General features: G+C 44.6%; 1 protein-coding gene across 2 annotated transcripts in view; it reads left to right on the top strand.

The window, feature by feature from the left end:
• Positions 1-4406: 4406 nt before the first annotated feature.
• The window catches only part of LPCAT2 (lysophosphatidylcholine acyltransferase 2), a 36433-nt gene continuing 17999 nt past the window's right edge, over positions 4407-22840 (top strand). Inside the window, exons 1-6 of one of the 2 annotated variants that reach the window (XM_083451886.1) lie at positions 4407-4674; positions 14846-14985; positions 16321-16538; positions 18015-18127; positions 19825-19885; positions 21792-21850. In XM_083451886.1, the coding sequence (XP_083308012.1) occupies positions 4474-4674; positions 14846-14985; positions 16321-16538; positions 18015-18127; positions 19825-19885; positions 21792-21850 (792 nt within the window). In that variant the 5' untranslated portion in view covers positions 4407-4473. The remainder of the gene's footprint in view (positions 4675-14845; positions 14986-16320; positions 16539-18014; positions 18128-19824; positions 19886-21791; positions 21851-22840) is intronic. The other variant, XR_014514124.1, reaches the window with a different exon arrangement.

Genomic DNA, 22840 nt, shown 5'->3' with positions numbered 1-22840 from the left:
GGAGGGTAGGACATGAACCAATCAATTCAAAAAGGAGATTCTGACTAAACATCAGGAAGAACTTTCTGATGATAAGAGCTGTTTGGCAGTGGAACAGAATCCCTCAGAAGCTTGTGGACTCAGTACCAATTTATTCATGTATAAGCTATATACAGGGTGAGTCCTTTAAAAGTGGCCCCATGGATGCAGAGTACACATGTTCCTATCACACCCCACTGCTATTAACATTCTGAGAGACTGCAGGAAATTTTGCTGACATCTCTCTCACATCATTTCTACTTTCTGCTTACACTCTTGGCCACACTGAAGTGTAACAGCTTCCTGGGAGCCACTTGCTTACTGAGAATCATGGAAGATTAAGAGATAGATAAAATAATCCTCACTGATTATAGCTGCACTACTTCACTATGGCCACCAGATGGGGGCCCATTTTCAAAGTAGGTGCTAAGCATTCTACATATCAGGGGTAGTTTGAGCTGAACGAGGCAAAAGTGCACAAATGTCAGCTCACGGGGACTGAGGTGCCATGTTTGTTATGGGATGAGATGGTAACCCTAACCAGGAATGCAGACTAATAGTGCATGGCTCAAATAAAACTGTGGTTCTTCATGTTGCTCAAAATCGGTCATTATTTGACCTCGGCTGCAGATGAAATATTTCAGGTACAAACCCCACTTTTCAACTTTAAGTAGACTATCTCCCCCATGTTGTTATAATCCCATAGGCAACACCAGAGGGGGGAAGGAGGGCCAAGCATCTCCCCTAAACAAGGAGTTTGCCCCACTTGTCCGTCCCCCCATTTCTGAGCTCCTGTCATTAACATATTCTGTTATTTTTCTTTCTTATTCCCATCAAAATATACCGTATTTCCCCGTGTATAATGCGCAGACACACACACACACCATGTATAAGATGCCCCCTATTTGGGGGGACTCCAAATTTAGAAAATGGGGGGAGATTGCCCAGAGCTGCTGAGCTTTGGAGAGGGGATTTACGAAAAACGCTCACCCGCCTGTCATACTCTGCCACTCATATGCATCGCAAAAGCAAACTATCACCTGTCCCCTCACCGGCAGAAGCTGCCAATCACCTGCCCAATTGCTGCAGCAACAGTCAATCAACACCAGCCCTTGCCGCAGGCACCAATAACACAACCAATAGCCACTGACAACCAATCCCACGTCCCCCCTATGCACTATCCATGTATGACGACCCCTAATTTTTAACATATTTTTTAAATTAAAACAACCCCTCATTTTATACACGGAAAAGTACAGTACTTTGCCTCTTCTGTGCCCTTCCCCCCATTTTTTTTCCTGGTGCAGCCACTGTGTGACTCCCATACTATCTTTCTTCCAAGAAGCTTTGCAGCCAATTAGAGATTTCAACCTGAGTCTCTCAAGGTCTTATCCAACCCTCTAACCCAGGGATGGGGAATCTTTCTCAGCTTTAGGGTCACATTCCCCCTCCTTTCTGGGGGATGCATGCCACAGTGGGTGGGGGACCAGAGGCAAAAGTAGGTGGAGCAACAAATCTGATTCTTACATTTGCAGAGTGGCTTACAGAAGCAGAAGACATCAAGAAGAGATGGCAAGAATACACAGAGGAATGATACCAGAAAGATATGGATGTCTCGTACACCCCAGGTAGTGTGGTTACTTGACCTTGAGCCAGACATCCTGGAGAGTGAAGTCAAATGGGCCTTAGAAAGCATTGCAAATAACAAGGCCAGTGGAAGTGATGGTATTCCAGCTGAACTATTTAAAATTTTAAAAGGTGATGCTGTAAAGGTGCTACACTCAATATGCCAGCAAGTTTGGAAAACTCAGCAGTGGCCAGAGGACTGGAGAAGATCAGTATACATCCCAATCCCAAAGAAGGGCAGTGCCAAAGAATGTTCCAACTACCGCATGATTGCACTCATTTCACACGCTAGCAAGGTTATGCTTAAAATTCTACAAGGCAGGCTTAAGCAGTATGTGGACCAAGAACTCCCAGAAGTGCAAGCTGGATTTCAAAGAGGCAGGGGAACCAGAGACCAAATTGCAAACATATGCTGGATTATGGAGAAAGCTAGAGAGTTCCAGAAAGATATCTACTTCTGCTTCATTGACTATGCAAAAGTTTTGACTGTGTCGACCACAGCAAACGATGGCAAGTTTTTAAAGAAATGGGAGTGCCTGATCACCTCATCTGTCTCCTGAGAAATCTCTATGTGGGACAAGAAGCTACAGTTAGAACTGGATATGGAACAACTGATTGGTTCAAAATTGGGAAAGGGGTATGGCAAGGCTGTATATTGTCTCCCTGCTTATTTAACTTATATGCAGAATTCATCATGGGAAAGGCTGGGCACAAGGAGAAGGGGACGACAGAGTACAAGATGGCTGGACAGTGTTCTCGAAGCAACCAGCATGAGTTTGACCAAACTGTGGGCAGCAGTGGAAGACACGAGTGCCTGGCGTGCTCTGGTCCATGAGGTCACAAAGAGTTGGACACGACTAAATGACTAAACAACAACAAACCAGCATGCAGTTCTTTCCTGATGTTTCCATGGGGGAATCATGGGGGAACAGAGGAACACATGTGCGGAAAGTTTGGGGGAGTAGTGACATTGTCCAATGATGTTCGTTGTTGTGATTTCCAGATGGAGAGGTCTCCTTCAGCCCCTGGGTCTGATGTTCTCAGTCTTACTGTAACCACTACACTACTTTCTGGAAACCTATGTTCATGGATTGGAAAGACACAATTGCTATATTGTTTATTTCATGACAGCAGCAATCTGCCCAGTTACAGATAGCCTATTATAGGATATATTCCACACAGTTCACTACAGGAGCAGAGGTCCGAAGTCTAGTCTCTTGCCTTAGCTGAAAAACCTTCTGGGAAACTTGGTGGAAACCACAGGAGGGAAGAGTGCTCTTGTGCTCAAATCCTGCTTGTGCATTTCCCTTTAGGGCATCTGATTGGCCACTGTGAGAACAAGATGCTGGACTTAATGGGCCCTTGGCCTGATCCAGGAGGCTCTTACGTGTTTTATGCAAAGAACTCTTCCTAAGTTATGTGGCCAGTCCAAGAGGTGTAATACAACTGCCACTTCTTCAGAAAAGATTTACAGTGGTACCTCGGGTTAAGTACTTAATTCATTCCAGAGGTCCGTTCTTAACCTGAAACTGTTCTTAACCTGAAGCACCACTTTAGCTAATGGGGCCTCCTGCTGCCGCCGCGCCGCCGGAGCACAATTTCTGTTCTTATCCTGAAGCAAAGTTCTTAACCTGAACCTGAATTTCTGGGTTAGCAGAGTCTGTAACCTGAAGCATATGTAACCTGAAGCGTATGTAACCCGAGGTACCACTGTATTACCAATACACTTCCCAAGCTTAGCAGTTCCTGATGGCCGATGTTTTCATATGATTAAGCTTTATTTTATTTATTTATGTGTGTGTGTGTGTTTAAAAAAGGCTTCCCTTTTTAAAAAAGCAGGTGAACGGGAAATAACCTGCTTAAATATTTCCTCTTTCTAAAGCTTTGTGTTTCCTTTTCATTCTTCCTGTTTTATTTTGCTCTTGGCTTCTCATATGGGGGGAGGGGGAGAACAGCGCAGCTCTTTTGTTTGTCACATAAACCCATATATGGGGGCAGAACCTGCTATGAGTAACTCCTCAGGAAAGAGATCTGGGGGTTGTGGTTGACAGCTCATTTCTAACATCAGGTCATTGTATGAAGAGGCAATGCAAAAGGGTCCCAGGAGCCAGGGATGAGTTTGGCCAAAAAGGGAAATACTTTCCTTCACCACCACGATTACAACAAATGACATCTGTCTATGTATATAAGAGACTTTGCCATCCTGGCGCCCTAAAGAGGTATTGGATTACAATGCCCATCAGCCCAGCCAGGGGGTGGGGGTGGGGAATTTGATTCAGTTTGCATTTAAAGGCAGAGTTACCTAAGTTACACTTTTCAAGAATGAGAACTGATACACAGTCATCCTCCAGTTTACGTGCGAGATTGCCTCACTCCCATAAAAGCTCCCTGGACCGCTCTGATCTGCAGAACTGGCACCTGTTGCAGGTGCCACATAAAACTTATTCTGCATTTGTCAGAAATTGATCTTTCAGCGTGGCAGCACCTACACTTTGGAAATTATCACCTGCTAAAGTCCGCAGAGGAAGCTGCTCTTAAAAGGCAGAGGAGCAGGTTCCGGTCAATAAGTTGGCAACTGTCCCAAACAACCGCAATTTAGAGTTCTAATACAGGTCTTCCAGCACAGCTAACCGACCTAAAATAGCCACCGCCTGCTAGAGTCCGCCGAGAAAGCTGCTGTTAAAAGGCAGAGGAGCAGGGACAGGTGGAAACGTTGGCAAATCCCCCCTCCCAGCTCCCAGGTTGATGGATTGTGCGCAGGCGCCCTGGAGACAAGGAGGAGCGAGCGCCTTTCGCAGCATCTCCCGGTTCTCCTTTCGCCTGGCCGCGATGACTCTGTGCACAGAAGCGGCCGTGGCGGCGCTGGGAGGCGGATCTGCAGCCCAGGCTGGAGGCGGCGGCGGCATGTCGGAGCCAGCGCTGCAACCGAGGGCGGTCTTCACCTTGCCCAGGCAGCAGTCGCTCGCCTCGCCGCTGGTGATCAACCCCTTCGTGCAAGAGACGCGCCTGGATGCAAAGGATAAATCCCGGGTACAGGGGATTGACAGCCGCTGTAAACAGACCCCGGGGGTGGGGAAGGAGGATGGCCGGGGGCAGCCGGGGTGAACGGCACGGGGGCAGCCTGCGAGCTCGCTAGGGAGGGGAGTTAAAGGGGCCCTTTGCAAATGCCTCTTCAATGATGATGATAATAATAACAATGCGCGCGCACGACGCTGCGCTTTGCAAACATTGACAGGCGTTTTTAAAGCAAAAAGCCATGCTGAAGATTGCAGAAATGAAATCTGTTGCAGTTATTTCTGGGTCTCCGTTTGGTGCCCGCCGACAGAGAAGGGGGCGGCGGCGGTTCTGGCTGAAAAGAGTCTGCCCTCCTTATTACATAAGCAGGCGAAGAATGCGTTCTGTTAGAATTCCTCAGAGCCCCACCTGCCTGGCTCTCCCGGGTCAACTTACTGCAAGCGAAAGAGGCAGCTTCATCCTTCAGTTGGCAGCTGGATGCAAACCGTTTGCATCCTTTCTCTCTCATTTTTTGTATGGATCATGTGAGGGTTCTTTGGTTTTTTTGGGGGTGGAGAGAGTTTGCCCTGATCTCAGCCAGGGCCTCAGCTGATTGATCCGTGAAATGGGGATAAGGCATCATTTATAAGTGAGGCAAATAAAATACATGAGTTTATACAGATCTTCTAGTTAGCATTGCCCCCTTTTATGGTTCTAGTGTCTTTTATTAGTTGAACCCCACATGTGCTTAAACCAACAAAATCTATTTTCCTGGCCAGAGATATGAATATGTGAACTTGACTGGAGTCAGACAGTGTGTTTGGGACTTTGATTGGTCAGCAATATCTGGGGTCCTCAGTGGAGGCCCTTTAGCCAAGCTGGAAATGTCAGCATTGGACCCTTCTGGCTGCAAAGACTGTGCTCTGCTTCTGTGGCCCCTTCTTATCCATGATGGGCTTCTCCAGATGGGATGCTTATTGAGCATCCTGTTTTGCTTGGATGCTGTGGTTAGGTTATAACTGGCTATATTTATTTATTTATAGGGGAAGTGCTATAGATAATCCATTTTGCACACAGAAAGTATCCAGTTCAATTCCGGGCATCTCCAGGTAGGGGCTGGATAGGTCCCCTACCTGAAAACCTAGAGCGATGCTGCCAGTCCGTGTAGACAGTACTGAGCTAGATGGAAGAATACAGTAGAAGGCAGCTTTCTATGTTCCTTCTATTTAAGGGCAAGGGTTGTAGCTCATCGGTAGAGCATCTGCTTTGCAGGCAGAAAGACCCGAGTTAAGTCTCCAACGCCTGGAGTGGGAGAGACTCCTGCCTGAAGCCCTGAAGAGCCTCTGTCAGTCAGTGTAAACAATAATGAGCTTGATAGACCAATGTATGTTTTGTTTTCTTTATTTATCATTTGAATGTATGTACTGTCCTTCATCCAAAGATCACAGGACAGTATACAACATAAAAATTCAAAATGAGAGCACAAAATTAATAACCAAGAACTGAAAACAACCCCCACCAACAAATTCAAAAGGCCAGAGATAGTTTAAACAGCCAAAGGCCTGATTATAGAGGCCTGGTTATGTCCTGACTTGATCTAAGGCAGGTTCCTATGTCCACACAGGCGTGGCAGGAAGTTGTTGCCATTCTTATTTTCTATGTGCAATAAATTAATTTGCTTCCTTTTGCTTTCATACTGCTGCTGTTAGGTAAGCCACTATTCTTTCCATTTCAAAGATGAGAAACTGAGTCCATGCTTTGATGGGGGCAAGCCTGTTGGATCTCCTAAAAGAAAAGAAAGAAACCTAAGAAGTACCAACAGAAAGCATACTGTTAAAATTAAAGAATGAGCCTTTGAGCGTGTTCTGAGTTCCAAAATTTTGTTTTCAATGCAAGAATGTGAATTGAGCTTGCAGCCCTTTAAACACAAAATAAGTTCATAGCTGGTTTGCTTTCTGCATTCCTGTGGCCTAATTTAGAAGTGGGAAAACTATTTTGTTGTTACTATTTTTAAACATTTGGAAAGTTCTGCTGATCTAAGGCAGATTGCCCATAAATCTTATCAGTGGGCACTGTCCTGTTCCCCCCCCCCAAAAAAAAATGTATTGGGAACAGCATAGCTCAGTATGACCGGACTATATTCTCCAAAGGTAAGGGTTGCAGCTGTTTCTCTATCCACTTTTGCCTCTGGCCACACCCACTACTGTCATGCAAACTCCCCAAACTCAGGGAATATGGCCTTCCAGCTGAACATATGTTGATTCCCCACCCATGATGTAGGTTCTGGGGCAGATGAACAAATTGTCTGACCTGGTAGGAGACAGCTTCTGGTGAACTTAACTTTATAGCTAATGGAATCTTCATCTCATCTCACCTTAAGGTGTTTCTGGAATTCCAGATATACTTCAAACTCCAACCTCTGCAAATGGTTGTATTCCAATACAGAGTATTGTTATTCTAATACTGCCATAGATTAGATGTGAGGGATACACACCCACCCAAACAGTGGTACAGTGGTACCTCAGGTTACAGACACTTCAGTTAACAGATGCTTCAGGTTACAGACGCTTCAGGTTACAGACTCCGCTTACCCAGTAATAGTACCTCGGGTTAAGAACTTTGCTTCAGGATGAGAACAGAAATTGTGCTCTGGCGGCACGGCGGCAGCAGGAGGCTTCAGGTTAAGAACAGTTTCAGGTTAAGAACGGACCTCCAGAACGAATTAAGTTCTTAGCCCAAGGTACCACTGTACAAACTAGCAATCCTGGCAACTTGATGCCCCCCTCTCCCCTTGCACAGACTTCAGATTAGCAGTTGCTTTGTTCAACATTCTTAATAAAGTGGTATGTTGAATCCTGCATTGTGGTGGGCTTTGATCATAAGATTTTTGCTTTATGCAGACATTCTGATACTTTCCTGACTTCTGTTTCAAGCCTAGAGTTGTCAGTGTCTGGTTCAGACTTCTGCTTTCTCACTTCTCAGCAAAATTCTCCCCCCGCCCCCCAGTAAAAGTTTCCAGGATTTCCGTACTGTAATTTTCTTTTAGAGGAAGAAGAAAAAGAAGTTTTTTGTGAAATGTTAACCACAAGAAAAGTGCCACTGAAGTGACATTTACCACAGATAGCTGCAAGCACACATTAAACTCTGGTGTAGACAAGCGCTTGTAATCAGAATGAATGCTTCATAAAGATGGAACATTCATTCAGGTTTGTTGAAAGGACTATGTTCTACCACTTGTTGGCATCAGCCAGTAGATGCTACTTATATTAGAAGATTCAGGGCAGGTAAAAGAAAGGACATTTTCATGCAGCACATAATTAATTAAAGCATGGAACTTGCTCCCACAGAGGGCAGTAATGGCCACCAACCTAGATGGCTTTAAAAGATTAGACAGATTCATGGAGGAAAGAAGAAGAAGAAGAGTTGGATTTGATATGCTGCTTTATCACTACCCTAAGGAGTCTTAAAGCGGCTCACAAACTTCTTTCCCTTCCTCCCCCACAACAAACACTCTGTGAGGTGAGTGAGGCTGAGAGACTTCAGAGAAGTGTGACTAGCCCAAGGTCACACAGCAGCTGCATGTGGAGAAGTGGGGAATCAAACCCGGTTCACCAGATTATGAGTCTACTGCTCTTAACCACTAATCCACACTGGCTCTGGCCATGATGGCTGTACTCTGGCTCCACAACACAACGAAGAGGTGCAGGGACTCGGTTCCAGAAGGAAAAAAGCCCTGCCCACAGCATCTGGCTGGCCACTGTTAAAACTGGATGCTGGACTAAATGGGCCATTGGCCTGATCCAGCAGGCTCTTCTTATCTTTTTAACATCTGATGTCACGTGTAACCTTACTGCAAACTTTGCACAAGCAAATTGTGTGGAACGCTCAGCAAGAAGGCCATCTGGATGTAACCTGTGTTGTTTTTAGCATTGTAGCATAGTGGATGACCACAAACTCTGCATACAGGAAGTCCTGTGTTCTTTTGCCAAATTCTTTAAGTGGGGTAGGGAATAACTCTGCCTAAAATTATGGGACACACACACACATACAGTGTCACAGAGTCTCCACCTCTGCCTTAGTGGCTTTCTAAGGTTGTTCCCATGTTGCTAGTTTGCCGTGGACCTCTGAACTACACCCTGAAGAAAGGCACCCTGCCAACATTTTCTGAGGTCATTTTAATCCTAGGAAGATGACAGGGTGATCCAGAGCACCTAAATCATGCCCACTGAATGTTTTCTGCAGCATGTCTGAGCAGATCAGTGCTTTACAGGTCTACACGGAAGTAAGTGCCACTGACTTCAGTGGGACTTCACCTGTCAGGCATTCTTTAGCTGTAATTCCTGCATTGCTGGCAGTTGGACTGGATGCCCCATCGTGTTCCTTCCAGCTCTACAATTTTATGATCCTATGTATGTGTTGCGTTGCAGTCTAAACTGAGTAGTGGGGGCACAGGGCATGCAAACCCAGCCAACAGAACTAGATGAGCAAAGAGGAAGCTTATGAAACTTTGTGTGTTTCCTTTATGTGGCCGGAAAAGAGGGCTGACTCCCAGCCAGCCCTGTGAAACTTCTCCACTCCGGACCCACCTTCTGTTTCGTTGAGAAGTGTAGTGCTTCTCTTCTATCTTGTAATTTCAAAGCTAAGATAAACCACTTCCCTTCCAGTCACCTTGGAGGCCCTTCCACATGCCCAGTATCTGATGACTGGGAGATACTTCTTTCGTGCTTCCTGAAATTGCTATCTTCCAGGGCATCTGACTGTTTTTTAGATGCTCTTAATGCGTTTAAGTGATTTCAATGTATTTTTAACCAGTTTAATCCAGATTTACTGTTTCTGCAGGGTTTTGGTTTTTTTTAATCCATCCAGATTAAATGGAAACATAATATGGGGTGACAGTTTGGTAAGGATGATGTGACATTGAGACTCCACAATAAGCTGCTATGGGGAAGTACCCAGAGCATATCTGCCTTGGTGGCAAAAAGGGAGACTGCACATTTTCAAACCCAGGCTATCAAACCAGACCAGAGCCTGTTCTCTGCCCTGCTTCCACCCCACAGATCTTCTACTTTTTCACTATGGCCTGCAGAAGGGATGTTCTCAGGGCAAATGAATTGAGTGCAGCAGCAGGTGGCATTATGTTTTTTGGGGAGGACCTATCAGCAGATTTGAATGTTCAAGAAAGCATGTGGGATGGTCCCTTCAGGACCAAGCCACTTCCAAAATGCAGATTGAGGGTGTTTATATATTTTGAATCATAGAATCATAGAATCATAGAGTTGGAATAGACCACAAGGGCCATCGAGTCCAACCCCCTGCCAAGCAGGAAACACCATCAGAGCACTCCTGACATATGGTTGTCAAGCCTCTGCTTAAAGACCTCCAAAGAAGGAGACTCCACCACATTCCTTGGCAGCAAATTCCACTGTCCAACAGCTCTTACTGTCAGGAAGTTCTTCCTAATGTTTAGGTGGAATCTTCTTTCTTGTAGTTTGGATCCATTGCTCCGTGTCCGCTTCTCTGGAGCAGCAGAAAATAACCTTTCTCCCTCCTCTATATGACATCCTTTTATATATTTGAACATGGCTACCACATATCACCCCTTAACCTCCTCTTCTCCAGGCTAAACATGCCCAGCTCCCTTAGCCGTTCCTCATAAGGCATCGTTTCCAGACCTTTGACCATTTTGGTTGCCCTCCTCTGGACACATTCCAGTTTGTCAGTGTCCTTCTTGAACTGTGGTGCCAGAACTGGACACAGTACTCCAGGTGAGGTCTGACCAGAGCAGAATACAGAGGCACTATTACTTCCCTTGATCTAGATGCTATACTCCTATTGATGCAGCCCAGAATTGCATTGGCTTTTTTAGCTGCCGCGTCACACTGTTGGCTCATATCAAATCTGTGGTCAACCAAGACTCCTAGATCCTTTGAGTACTCTCCTAATATATCAGAGGTGGACCTTGGGACTCTGCCCAAGGCACACCCCTCACCAGCCTGCTGTGCCCCCTCACTGAGAGTTTTTGGCTGGCTAGGATGTGTCCTTGAATGGCGATAGTGCCTATTCCCTGCCAGGATGGAAGATGGAAAGGTGTAGACCTCTGACTTTCCTGTGGCTAGAACAGAGCCTCTTATACAAATATTTTAAAAGTGCCACTTGTTCCACCCACTGTTGCCTCTGGCCCCGCCCACCACTGGTCTTCAGCCCCCAGAATGCTTCATGGATTGAAAAAGGTTCCCCACCTCTTCAATGCAGAATGCTAAGTTTTTCCAATGCACAGGGAAGGTTGTTCTTCCCCTTGCTCTATGTATGTAAATGGAGCCATTGTTGCTGCAGCTGGTGATAGCTGTTGGTTACAGAGGTCATACTCCCTGAGACTGTTCAAGGTAAAATGTTATTTACCTATTTACCACCAAAGATCACAGGTTTTTCATATGGCTGCAGGACCAGCATGTTTCCTCAAAGAGCAGGTATAACCTGACATTCTGAGGAAGTGTTGTAAACGTTCATTAATGCTCTAAGACAGTTTTGCATTACTTGTTGCTCCAAAAGCCTGCAAGGACTGTAATTCTCTTCGTTTTCAGTACCATATTTAGAGGAAAGCAATTCCTTTAAAAGCTCTGTAAAAATGTTTGCTAGAGCCTTTTAAAAAGAAAAAGAAAAAAAAAAAACTTGCTTGAGAGACCAAAACCATAATTTTTGATTTATTTAATTTTTTTTTAACAGCAAAAGTAAGCCAATAGCTTCTTGCTCCATTTTTCACCAGATTTGGCTGAAAGTTGCCTTCAGGGATCTGAAGAGAGGCAAATTCATGCATGTGTCCTTTTTACAGGGATATACAAATCTTCTCCATGAAGACAGTCAAGTCCTTCTCTGTAGTGTGTTGAAATTGGCAGACTCTTTGGCCTGGGCAGCTTCATTAATAAATACAGCTCACATTCTGCTAGAATTGATAAGCGCCTGACTATGCCATTTCTCCAAGCTTGAGTGTGATGAATGGCAGAAGTGATCCGCATTTGTGGCTTCACACATGTGGCTTGCTCTGTGCCACCCATTTGCTGGGAATCACAAGTGTGGAGATGGCTGTTGCACTTGGCTGCACGTTTTCCAGTGGCATCTGGTTGGCACTGTGAGAACGGGGTGCTGGATTTGCTGGGCTTCTGGCTTGACCCAGCAGGGCTCTTCTTAGGTTGTTTTTCTTATTTTGGGCATTGAATCTCATGTGTGCATGTTTTAAAGTCCCATTTTACAGAATGGAGGTCTTGTGGATTCCACAATTTCAGTCGTCTGTTTTCTTATGGAGGTAATCTGAAGTTGCATTGCAGTTTATTCTGTATTCCTGATGTCGCCCTGACTGTTAACTTCCACATGATAGTTTAGCTTTCATACTACATAAAAGCCACTTCAGGAAATATAGTGGAATATAGCACACTTTTAGCGTTCATTTCAGTGTTACTGGCTTCCAGAATAAATAACACGGAAATAAGGGCTAAACCTGCTCTATATTCCACTATATTTCTGAAAGTGGCTTTTACTTTGTGTGAAAGCTGAAATATAATGCGGAAATTAACAGTTAGGGCAAAGTGGGGAAGACAGAGTGAGCTGCTGTGTGAATGCAGCCAGAGAATGCTGATTCTCCTCCTCAGTCAGGGAGGCCCAAGCATCATCATGCACATCCAGGGTGTGAATTCACATCAGGGAATTGGGGGAGGGAGTCTATGGCCTTCTAAGTGCTGGTGGACTCCCAGATCACACCATCCCTGACCATGCTGGCTGGGGCTGAGGGGATTTGGAGCCCATCACAATCTGGTGGGCCACAGGTTCTCCACCCCTGATGTGCATGACATTTTTTACATCAGACACAGCCTTAGGATGCCATTGTTTTTGAACATAAGAAGAGGTCTGCTGGGTCAGGCCAGTGACTCATCTAGGCCAGCATCCTGTTCTCACAGTGGCCACCCAGATGCCTGTGGGAAGCCCTCAAGAACGGAGCAGAGCACAAGAGCCCTCTCCAGCCCCTGTGTTCAGAAGCATTGCTGCCTCTGACAGTGGAGGTAGGCATGGGCCACCCAAACTCCCGCAAAGAACACTGATGAAATAACTCAAAAACAGGAAATGAACCTGATGTTCCAAAACTGCATGGCTAACCTTTCTTGACCTTCATGAGAAGACGCTACAAATGTTTTGTACTGATAGGAAATGGTGATTATTTTTCTGTAAGCTGACCTCAAATCAGGGGGCAGCCACCCCCCTTTTTTGGCTTCATCCATTAGATCATCAGCCCCAGCCTTTTGCACCCAAAATCCAAAGCTTCTCTGTGAATCTGTAAACTTGTATTGAATACCTCACAGGAAGAGAATTTCACAACTTCCTCAGAACTTCATTCTGCTGTTCCTCCTATAAACATCAGATGACGAGAGACACAGTCTTTGAAGGTGAAATGCTACTGGTTTAGCCGCAAGTTAATAATAGTAATAATAATTGTTACACTTGTCAGGGATACTAATTGGCCCATTATCTTATTTGGCATAAAGAAACTGCTTTTACCTGTCTTGCCCCTGTGCGGACTTGCCCCTTTGCACTCGTTTTAATTTGGAGGAAAATTTGCTTCTGTCTTTCAAGTTTCTCATTCAGTGTGAGGTTGCTTTCTGTGTTCCTGAGTTAGTTAAGTAACTTTGGTGAATTGTGATCTGCTGGGCTTCTAACTAATCCTATTCTGCCTTTGTCCTTGCAGACCTAGTTGCTGCAAAATATGAGAGAGGGAAATTGGCTCGTTAGAAATAGGACGTTTGGCAAGGGTTATGACTTGAGGCTTGTTCAGATGTTGCGCTGAGCACAGGTACAAACTAGCTCTACTTATGTGCAAATGTTTGTGTGGAAGCGTGCAGTGGTGGTGGTGCAATGGTTAGAGTGCCGGGCTAGAACCTTGGAGACCAGGGTTCAAATCCCTATGTGACCCATGAAGCAGTCATCACCTTTCAACCTAACATGGTTGTTATGAGGATCAAATGGAGTTGGGAGTAGGATAACGATTTACACCGCTTTGAGCTCCTTGGAGGAAAGGTGAGATCAAAATGCAAGGAGAAACAGAATCATAGAGTTAGAAGGATCCACTGGGGTCTTTCACCCAATGTGGAGCTCAAACCCGTGACCCTGGAATTAAGAGTCTCATGCTCTACTAGACTGAGCTGTCCAGCCTCATGCACCATGAATCAGAGTGTCTGCCAATGAAACACCTGTGCATTGCAGAACCTCCTTTTTGGGGGAGGGGGGTTCACATCAGTTTACATATGTCAATGCTCTTGAACCCTACTTCAGTTTGTGTGTGCCATCTTTGACCAGAAATCCAAGTATATAACAATGCATAATGCTGTCTCAGTTTGTCTTCAAATATTTACATTAAATTTGCTTTGAGTTATCACTTTCTTTAAACCAAAAAGGGAAAACAACAATCCCGTTCCATGTTAGAGCCAATACTTAGTCAAATAATGCTAATCAGGAAGTTGCTTTCTGTGTATTTTGGCAATTGGTCAATGATTAGGTAACCAGCAAGTTATTTCCAGAGACATCTCTTCCTGGGACGTGACCAAAAGACTAACTGAGAATTCTAAGGGTGTAGGGAGCCTTATAGCAATGCCTAAATAAACCAGGACTCAATTGCTTGGGACTTTTGCCCGCTACATTCCCTGTATGCCTGCATATTACTGAGTTACTTGGCCACTGATGACTAGGCAGCCTCTATTGGAAACCACAGCATTTTGAGGTTATTGTGTTACTGATTTATATACTTCTTAGTTGCCAAAGAGTCTTCTAAGCCATTTACAGGTATAAACCCAATTATAGGGGGGAAAATAGGCATGCATAATTAAAATACATGATGAAACAAGGCTACCCTATGAGAAATCAGGCTCATTTCGAGGGACCTGGGCCTCGTTCAAGTCAGGTTGAGACCGATAATGTGAATGGCCCAGAATCATCCAGTGAACTTCATGGCTGATTGGGGATTTAAAGCCTGATCTCCCAAGTCATAGTCTGATGGATTAAGCCATTATACCATGCTGGCTCAGCTAGGTTATCAGCGGTTTGTTACTGAGTTGGTAGATGCGATCACCGCTGTACCTCTGGCATGTGTCCTTTGGAAACAAACAAATGAATTGAAACATCACTTGTGGCCTAGCTGACTGGTTAACTCTGTCTCTTTATTTTCCAGGCTTTCTTGTTCGGGCTGATTCTGGTTCCTCTCCGTCTCCTATGCATGCTCTTCATTTTGCTGGTGGCTTGGCCATTTGCAGTCCTGGCAACTTCCTGCACCCCTGAGAAGGGGACTAAGCCACTGCTGGGATGGCAAAGGTAACATGGCTGTTGAGGACCTCTTAATAGGGAAGGCTTGCTGAATACAGCAGGACTTGTCCTTGTAACTGCTTTGCACATTATTTGCAAGGACCTCTTTGTCCTCATCCTGGAATGACGCAACCTCCACAATCACAGGTACAGCATCTCTCCACGGACTTCCAGGAAATAAGAGTGGTTACATGGCACCCGAGGTTGCAGTCCTGAAAAACATTGCCTAGGGAAGTAACTTACATTGAACTGAGGATTGCGTTGTGTAGGCCAGCACATTTCGCAAGGCAGCCCAGTGTTTTTACTGCCTCTGTGATATAAAACTTAATGTGGGAGAACCATCGCTTAGAATGTCCTTGTCTTTTTGGAGCACTGGGATTTGTAAGAACCTTAACTTTGTAGCATATTCATATGGCACCATCAGATCTGCCCCTTGGCACACAACGAGGTCCTGTGTCCTTCCCAGTTAAAAATAACAAGAAAGGCTTTTTGGTGTGCCTCTTTTGATGGGGGTTTTAATATGCTTTATTTGTTTTTGAATGTGTGCAGCCATTTTCCCTGTAGTTTTTTTGTGGGGCATGTGCATTTCTGAATATTACCATACCATACCAATTTTGTGTATGGGATTGCTGCCTAAGTCTATGTAAGGTGAATGATGGTGGTAATAGTCACCAATGTAATCGTCATCATAATAAAATAATAATAACACTGATGTACCTGAGAGGGGGTTGCAACAATATTATGTATGTTGAAAGATTTGGGACAGATAAAATAAAGGACTGTTCACACAGTGAACAGTTAAGCTATGGAGCCCACTCCCACAGGAAGCAATGATGGCCACCAACTTCAGTGGCTTTCTAAGAGGGGTAGACAACTTCATGGAAGACAAGGCTATCAGTGACGACTAGCCATGACGGCTCTGCTCTGCCTCTGCCTCTTCCTTCAGGAGTAAATGCTTCTGAATACCAGTAGCTGGAAACCACAGGAGAGCAGAGTGCTCTTGTGCTCAAGTCCTGCTTGTGGGTTTCTCAGATGAGGCATCTAGTTGGCCACTGTGAGAACAGGATGCTGGCTTAGATGGGCCATTGGCCTGATCCAGCAACCTATTCTAATGTTCTTAATGCAGGCTAAGCTCTTTATGAATTTTAAAAATGTCATATATATTTGTTTATATGGTGCTCTCAGTGTACATAACACAAATCATGTGTTAGGAGCTGCAGACCTTCTTGTGGCCTTCCAGCCTTCTCTGTCTGGTTCTCCAGTTTCTCTCCAGGGTTAGGGGTAGTGATCTTGGTGATGAGTGAAGTAATGAGGTTCCCAATTTTCTTTTCTTTTTTCCCTTAGGAGAGTGTGCTATGCCAGCCTCACGATCTTAGGCCGTGCCTTATTTTTTGTGATGGGCTTCCAAGTCAAAGTGAAGGGGGAAGTAGCTAGTCCTGAGGAGGCACCGATCCTTACTGCAGCACCGCACTCGAGCTTCTTCGACGGGATCGTCTGTGTTCTGGCAGGCTTGCCGTCGACGGTGTCTAGGCAAGAGAATCTCTCTGTGCCCATTCTTGGGAGTAAGTGTTGTTATGAGGCTTGAGGGAATGTAGGCTGGTTTCGCCCAGTTTAAGTCTGGTCTTGGACACACACACACACACACAGGTGAATGAGATGGTAGAGTTCTTGGATCACAGAACAAAATCCAGAATGATGTAGCATTCTGAAAAGAGATGGAGAATCCTCTGGTCCTCCTGATGTTGTTGGACTCCCAACTCCCATCAGCTGCATACAGTGTGGCCATTGGTTTTGACATGCCAACTTGTCACCCATGCATGGGTAAACTCAGGACTGCGCTCCAGATTCTTTCCTTTGACATAAAGTCATGTGACATCATCTGATTGACAGGAGGGCAGCCCTTAGCCATCTATTAAAATGGCATGAGTGGGAGCTCAGGATCTGGCCTACCTGCCAGTGTGTGGCAGCTGTGAAATAGGTGAATTCCATGCTAGGGATCTCCAGGAAAGAAATTGAAAATAAAACTTCAGACAGCACAATGCCACTACAGTGGTACCTTGGTTTACGAACTTAATGTGTTCTGGAAATCCATTCTTAAACCAAGGCGTGCTTTCCCATAGCGACGGGGGACTCACTTTACAAATGGAAAACACTCAACAGGAAGTGGAACATGTTCTGCTCCCAAGCAAAGCTCACAAACCAAAGCACCTACTTCTGGGTTTGCAGCGTTCTTAATCCAAGTTGTTCATAAACTGAGCTGTTCTTAAACCAAGGTACCACTGTATACAAATCTATGGTGCAACCACATTTGGAATACTGTACTGTGTACAGTTCTGGTTGCCTCACCTCAGCAAGGATACTGTAAAGTTGGAAAAGGTTCAGAAAAGAGCAGCCAAAACGATCAAGGGGGTGGAGCAACTCCTCTGTGAGGAAAGCTTGTGACATCTGGGATTTTTTAGTTTAGAGAAAATGTGAGTAAGTTATGTCATCATTCAAGTTTGTAGAAATATAGATGGCATAGAGGAAGAGAATAGAGGACAGCTTTCCCCCTCCCTCTCTCTTAACTCTAGAACTCCAATTCTGGAATGTTGGAGGTTTAGGACAAAGTTAAACTATGGAACTTGCTCCCAACTTGGATGGCTTTAAAAGAGGATTGGGCAATATTATGGAAGATAAGGCTATCATTTGCTCCTATCTTTGACAGCTGTTCACTGCCTCTATGGTTGGAGGCAGTATGCCTCTGAATACCAGGGAATCACAAGTGAGGCGAGTGCTGTTGTCCTCAGGTCCTCTCTGTATTCTAAAGTTCTGGTTAGGTATTTTAATATTGTTATACCATCTCCTCCACACATGATATGGGAGGTAGTCTAGAAATGTTCTTAATAAATAAACCAATTTTGACTGGTGCTTAGGGTCAATGAATAATTCTTAGATTTTTTTTGGGGGGGTGGATGGGCCTTGGAAATGATAGGAATCTTTCCTTCCTTCCTTCCTTCCTTCCTTTCTTCCATCCATCCTTCTTTTTTGCTATCAAACAGGGATCCTCAGTGCTCTCCAGCCTGTTGTGGTGTCCCGTGTTGATCCTGATTCTCGGAGGAACACAATCAAAGAAATAACCCGTCGAGCAACTTCAGGGGAGCAATGGCCCCAGGTAAGATTTTTAAGATGGTTTAGCTGCTGAAAAGCTGAACCATCTTTGCGCAAATTGCTCCTCCAGGCTCTTCGTGACAAATGTTGAGAAATGAAGGAGTCATCTGAGATAAATGGAGGATGTTGTAAGCATAAATGAGAGAGCCCTGTTGCCCTTTAAACAGTTGACCTAACCCCATCTGCATTATACATTTTAAGCAGTTTCATGCAAATGTAAACAGTAATGGCTTCTCCCAAAGAATCCTGGAAACTGTAGTTTTTTGAGGGTGCTGAGAGTCGTTAGGAGACCCCCTATTTCCTGTTAAACCACTCATAGTATTGTGGTTTGAACGGTAACTCATTCAAAATTATTCATAGATGGTACCTGATTCCCTGTACTCAAGTACTAATAACCCACTATGCAAGAGAGCCTAAGGAGAATCAGGTGCCTATTTTTATAAATTGTGATCTTGTGAAAAGATACAGGGGAAAAATATAGATATATATTATGAAGTGGGGCTTATCATGGATCAGATACTGGACTTAGTTCCCAGGGTGGCATTCTTATCTATATTTGATGAAGAAAGTCAAAACATTACAAACAAGGGCTCATTACAATTCTTACTATCCATGACACGCTTGACAATAGGTAGAAGTTGGTATGTTTCAGGAGACAACTTGCTGTTTGAATGGTACCAGCAAATTTGGAAAATTGCATCGATGGGAAAACTGACACCAAAGGTGAACGACAGGAAGAATTTCAAAAAAGACAGAAAAGAAGTTCCAAACAATATGCTATCTCCTTATTAAACAAGTAGCACAAAAATACATAACTGGCATCCACATGCGGACTCTTGTGGAACAACTGTGTAAGATGACACTAATAAACAAAAATAATTTTGGTTGTAAGTAAAGAGGCACAAATATTTTACAGCACAACATAGATTCAATCAATGCTCTTAGCTATATGCTCCTTCAATGTTTATGATAATGCATATTGGGTGGTTCACCCCCCCCCCCAAAGCAAATAAAGTGATTTAAAGAAAACAACAACTGCAGGTTTGAAAGGTTCAGTCAGTCATCTTGATTCAAAATAGTGCCCCATGATATCCAGACATAGGAAAAAACCTGCTTTGCTATCTCAGGAGCCATCATGCAACATTTGGTTATGGCATCTTAAGTCCAAATGTATAGCAAACAAGCACATTTCCAAAATATGTGGCAGATACAGCATATGGAAAGTGGAATGGAGCAACAGAGGCGGAATTAGATCAGGGTTATGGAGGCAGAAAGCTCTGACAGTGATCCATGGTTTGAGAACCGGAGTGTTATAAAGGTGTTCCTGTTTTTCTTTCATTAGATTTTGGAGCGTATGTATTGGAAGATGCAGGACAGCATTCCTGGAGTGTCACTACAAGTTCTATTATTGTAGGGACTTCCCCGGCCACTGTTCCAAACAGCCCTCCTCAGCATCTGGCATCTCCCATCAGACTCAGCCATTGTGGCCAGTGAGCAAGGATGATGGGACTTTGAGTCCAACAATATCTTATGGCCCACAGATTAAGAAAGAAAGGTTCAGAAAGATGTGCGCCTCCCCCCCCCCCCCATTGCTGTCTGAAGGAACCATTGGCAAATGAGTCTTGAACAAGAATTGCTGAATTTGTGGGACAGTTTAAATGAATGGAATATGGATGTCTTCTCCTCTTTTTTTGATCCCAGGTATTGATTTTCCCAGAAGGTACATGTACAAACCGTTCATGTCTGATCACTTTTAAACAAGGTGAGGAAGGCTGTGTCAGATGCATTGTTGCTGAAAAGCTAGAGGTGGGTGGGAGAGTGTGTAACATTTGAAAAGCAGATTTAAAGCATGAACCTTTTCAGAGGAATGGAGGAGGTGCATAACCCTCTAATGCATTGCAAAGCAATCCTCCAGGATACAGAATCTGAAATGGACCCATGAATCAGAGTTCTGGGATTGCAAGGTAAAGGTAAAAGATAAAGGACCCCTGGACGCTTAAGTCTAGTCAAAGGCGATTATGGGTTTGAGGCACTCATATCTCTTTTCAGGCCAAGGGAGCTGGCGTTTGTCCACAGACAGCTTTCTGGGTCATGTGGCCAGCATGATTAAACTTCTACTGGTGCAACAGGACACCTTGATGAGTGCCAGAGTGCATGGAAACACCATCTACCTTTCCGTTTCAGTGGTATCTATCTACTTGCACTGGTGTGCTTTTGAACTGCTAGGTTGGAAGAAGCTGGGACAGAGCAACAGGAGCTCACCCTGTCATGCGGATTCAAGCCGTCGACCTTCCGATCAGCAAGCCCAAGAGGCTCAGTGGTTTAGACCACAGCACCACCCACTAGCTGGCCCTACTCAGAGTACACCTATTGAAATCAATGGAATTATTCCAAGTCTATTCTGAATAGGAGCAGCAGTGAACACATGATCTGCCTGGATCAAATCAGGAGAGTCTGCTTTGGAATATGAGTTCAATTCCTTCCTTACCAGGAGTGAACTTTTTATGAAAGGTAGCGATGTTCTAGTACTGGGGAAAAAATGTATTATTGAGCTCAAATGTGCCCCATTAATCCCAACTGCATATCTTTTACACCTGGCTCTGATTGGTAGATCCTTTGGGGTTCTTGTAGAAAGCTAAATAACAATACTGGAATGTGCCAGTTTCTGGAATAGATGTAATGTGACTTGGTTTAAGGCAACGTTCTGTCTTCTGTATGTGAGGAATGTTTCTTTATATGGAGAGCTTCCCCCTTGTGGTCTGAAGCGGTACAGTCCAGAAATGAGCCTAGATCTCACCAACACAATAGACTTCAAAAAGACAATAGACAACCAAAAGTGTTGGTGTGCTTTTCTGCCTAGGGAGTTGGAACCGATCTGCACTTTGTTGTTACAGGGCCTTTAGAACAAAACAGAAAGGGGATTTAGGCACAACTGTATAGCTATGTATGCTTTATCTGATGAATTTCATCCCCCCCCCCATTGCAATCTTTAAAATAGGAATGGGGAACCTTTGGTTCCCCAGATGTTGCCAATCTGCACCTCCCATCAGCCCCAGTAAACTTGGCCCAATAGCCAGAGGTGCTGGGAGTTCAGCAACATCTGGATGACCAACAGTTCCTGACTCCTACTTAAAAGCCCAGGCTTCAGTTCCACAGACTTCAGCTGTCTATTCCAGTGAACATTGAATCCCTCCACTCTCCTGCTGACAGCCACCCAGATCCAAGGTAGTGGTGAAACTGGCCCCAGGACAGGATCCCATACTATCAAATTTGCCTAGGTTGATGGTCTTCATTCTTCAACCTGGGATGCACCTTTTAACCATGACATGCTTTAGGAGACCCAATTCACTTTTGACCACATATTTGGCGATAGCGCTTCAATTGTGATCTACCTTTGATCAGGAAACTGGTCCAGTAGTAGATCCACCAACATGTGGATCTCAATAACAAGTCTGTTAAGAATGTGGCCCCTAACAGCTGTGATTTCCTGGGATTTGGGAGTCTGAGTGAACATGGAAAGCCCTTAACTCAACATGGTAAACTGAATTGTTCTTGTTGGTGGTGTCCATTGATTATTATTCCTGAGTATGGTTTGTTCTCTAGGCACAAACTATAGTCCATGTAATTTCTCCCCATGGTGATTTTTCTTGTCTGGCTTCCATTTCCAGGGGCCTTTATTCCTGGCGTTCCTGTTCAACCAGTGCTCCTTCGGTATCCAAATAAATTGGTAAGTTCCCTCCCAATTATTTTATTGATAGAATAAGTTGGGTAGGGAACCTCAGACCTGGGGGCCAAATGTGGCCCCCCTGAACTCATTATCTGGCCCAAAGAAATCTTTGCAGGCCACATCCCTCATTGCCCATGCTTTAAATCCCTCTTGAGTGTTTCTACCTGGCTCAAATGAGTCTTTGAACTCTGATAATGCCCCTTGCTTGCCTGGATAGAGAATAGAAAAGAGCATATTAACACATTTTGCTTTGCTTGTGGCCCACCTACCCACTACTGGCACGTGGCCCTCAGAAAGTTGCCAGAACGGAAATATGGCCCTTGGACTGAAAAAAAGATTCCCCACCCCTTTAAGAAATCAAATGACTTGTTGCAATCCCTCTAGAATGATCCATTTCCCTGATACAAACTATGGCCACATCTGCACTATACATACATTTAAAGTTCTGCTTTGTTCTGCTTTTAACAGTTGTGGTTTCCCAAAAAAACCTCCAGAAAGTGTATGTAAAGAGTGCTGAGTGTGATTAGGAGACCCCTTTTCCCCTCACAGAACTACAATTCCTAGAGTCCCCTGTGAAGAGTGATTGTTAAGCCATTCTGGAAATTACAGCTCTGTGAGGGGAATAGGGGTCTCCTAACAACTCTCCGCACCCTTAACAAACTGCACTTCCCATGATTCTTTGGCAGATGGTATGATACTGCTTTAAATGTATAGTGTAGACAAGGCCCCTAAAAGCATTGTTTGCCTGAGGTGATCTGAATGTTCTGCCTGTGGTTCTGAGTCTGCTATGGCCCATTCACACATTCAGACCACCATTTGGGTGTGCAAACTATCCCACGATAGGCTCCCTCTATGTATTCTGTCTTGCTGCCTAGGAAAACTCCACCTGAAATATAGCTGAGAGCACACTCTGTCATCCACTCACCACAGACACCACCGTCACCAAGGGCAGGAAACTGGTTAAGCTTTTCCACCAGTGGTTTCTGCAAG

Source organism: Podarcis tiliguerta, assembly GCF_965153285.1.
Source record: "Podarcis tiliguerta genome assembly, chromosome: 8".
In the NCBI taxonomy this organism is placed as follows: Eukaryota; Metazoa; Chordata; class Lepidosauria; order Squamata; family Lacertidae; genus Podarcis; species Podarcis tiliguerta.
This window is presented reverse-complemented; position numbering and strand designations above follow the sequence as displayed.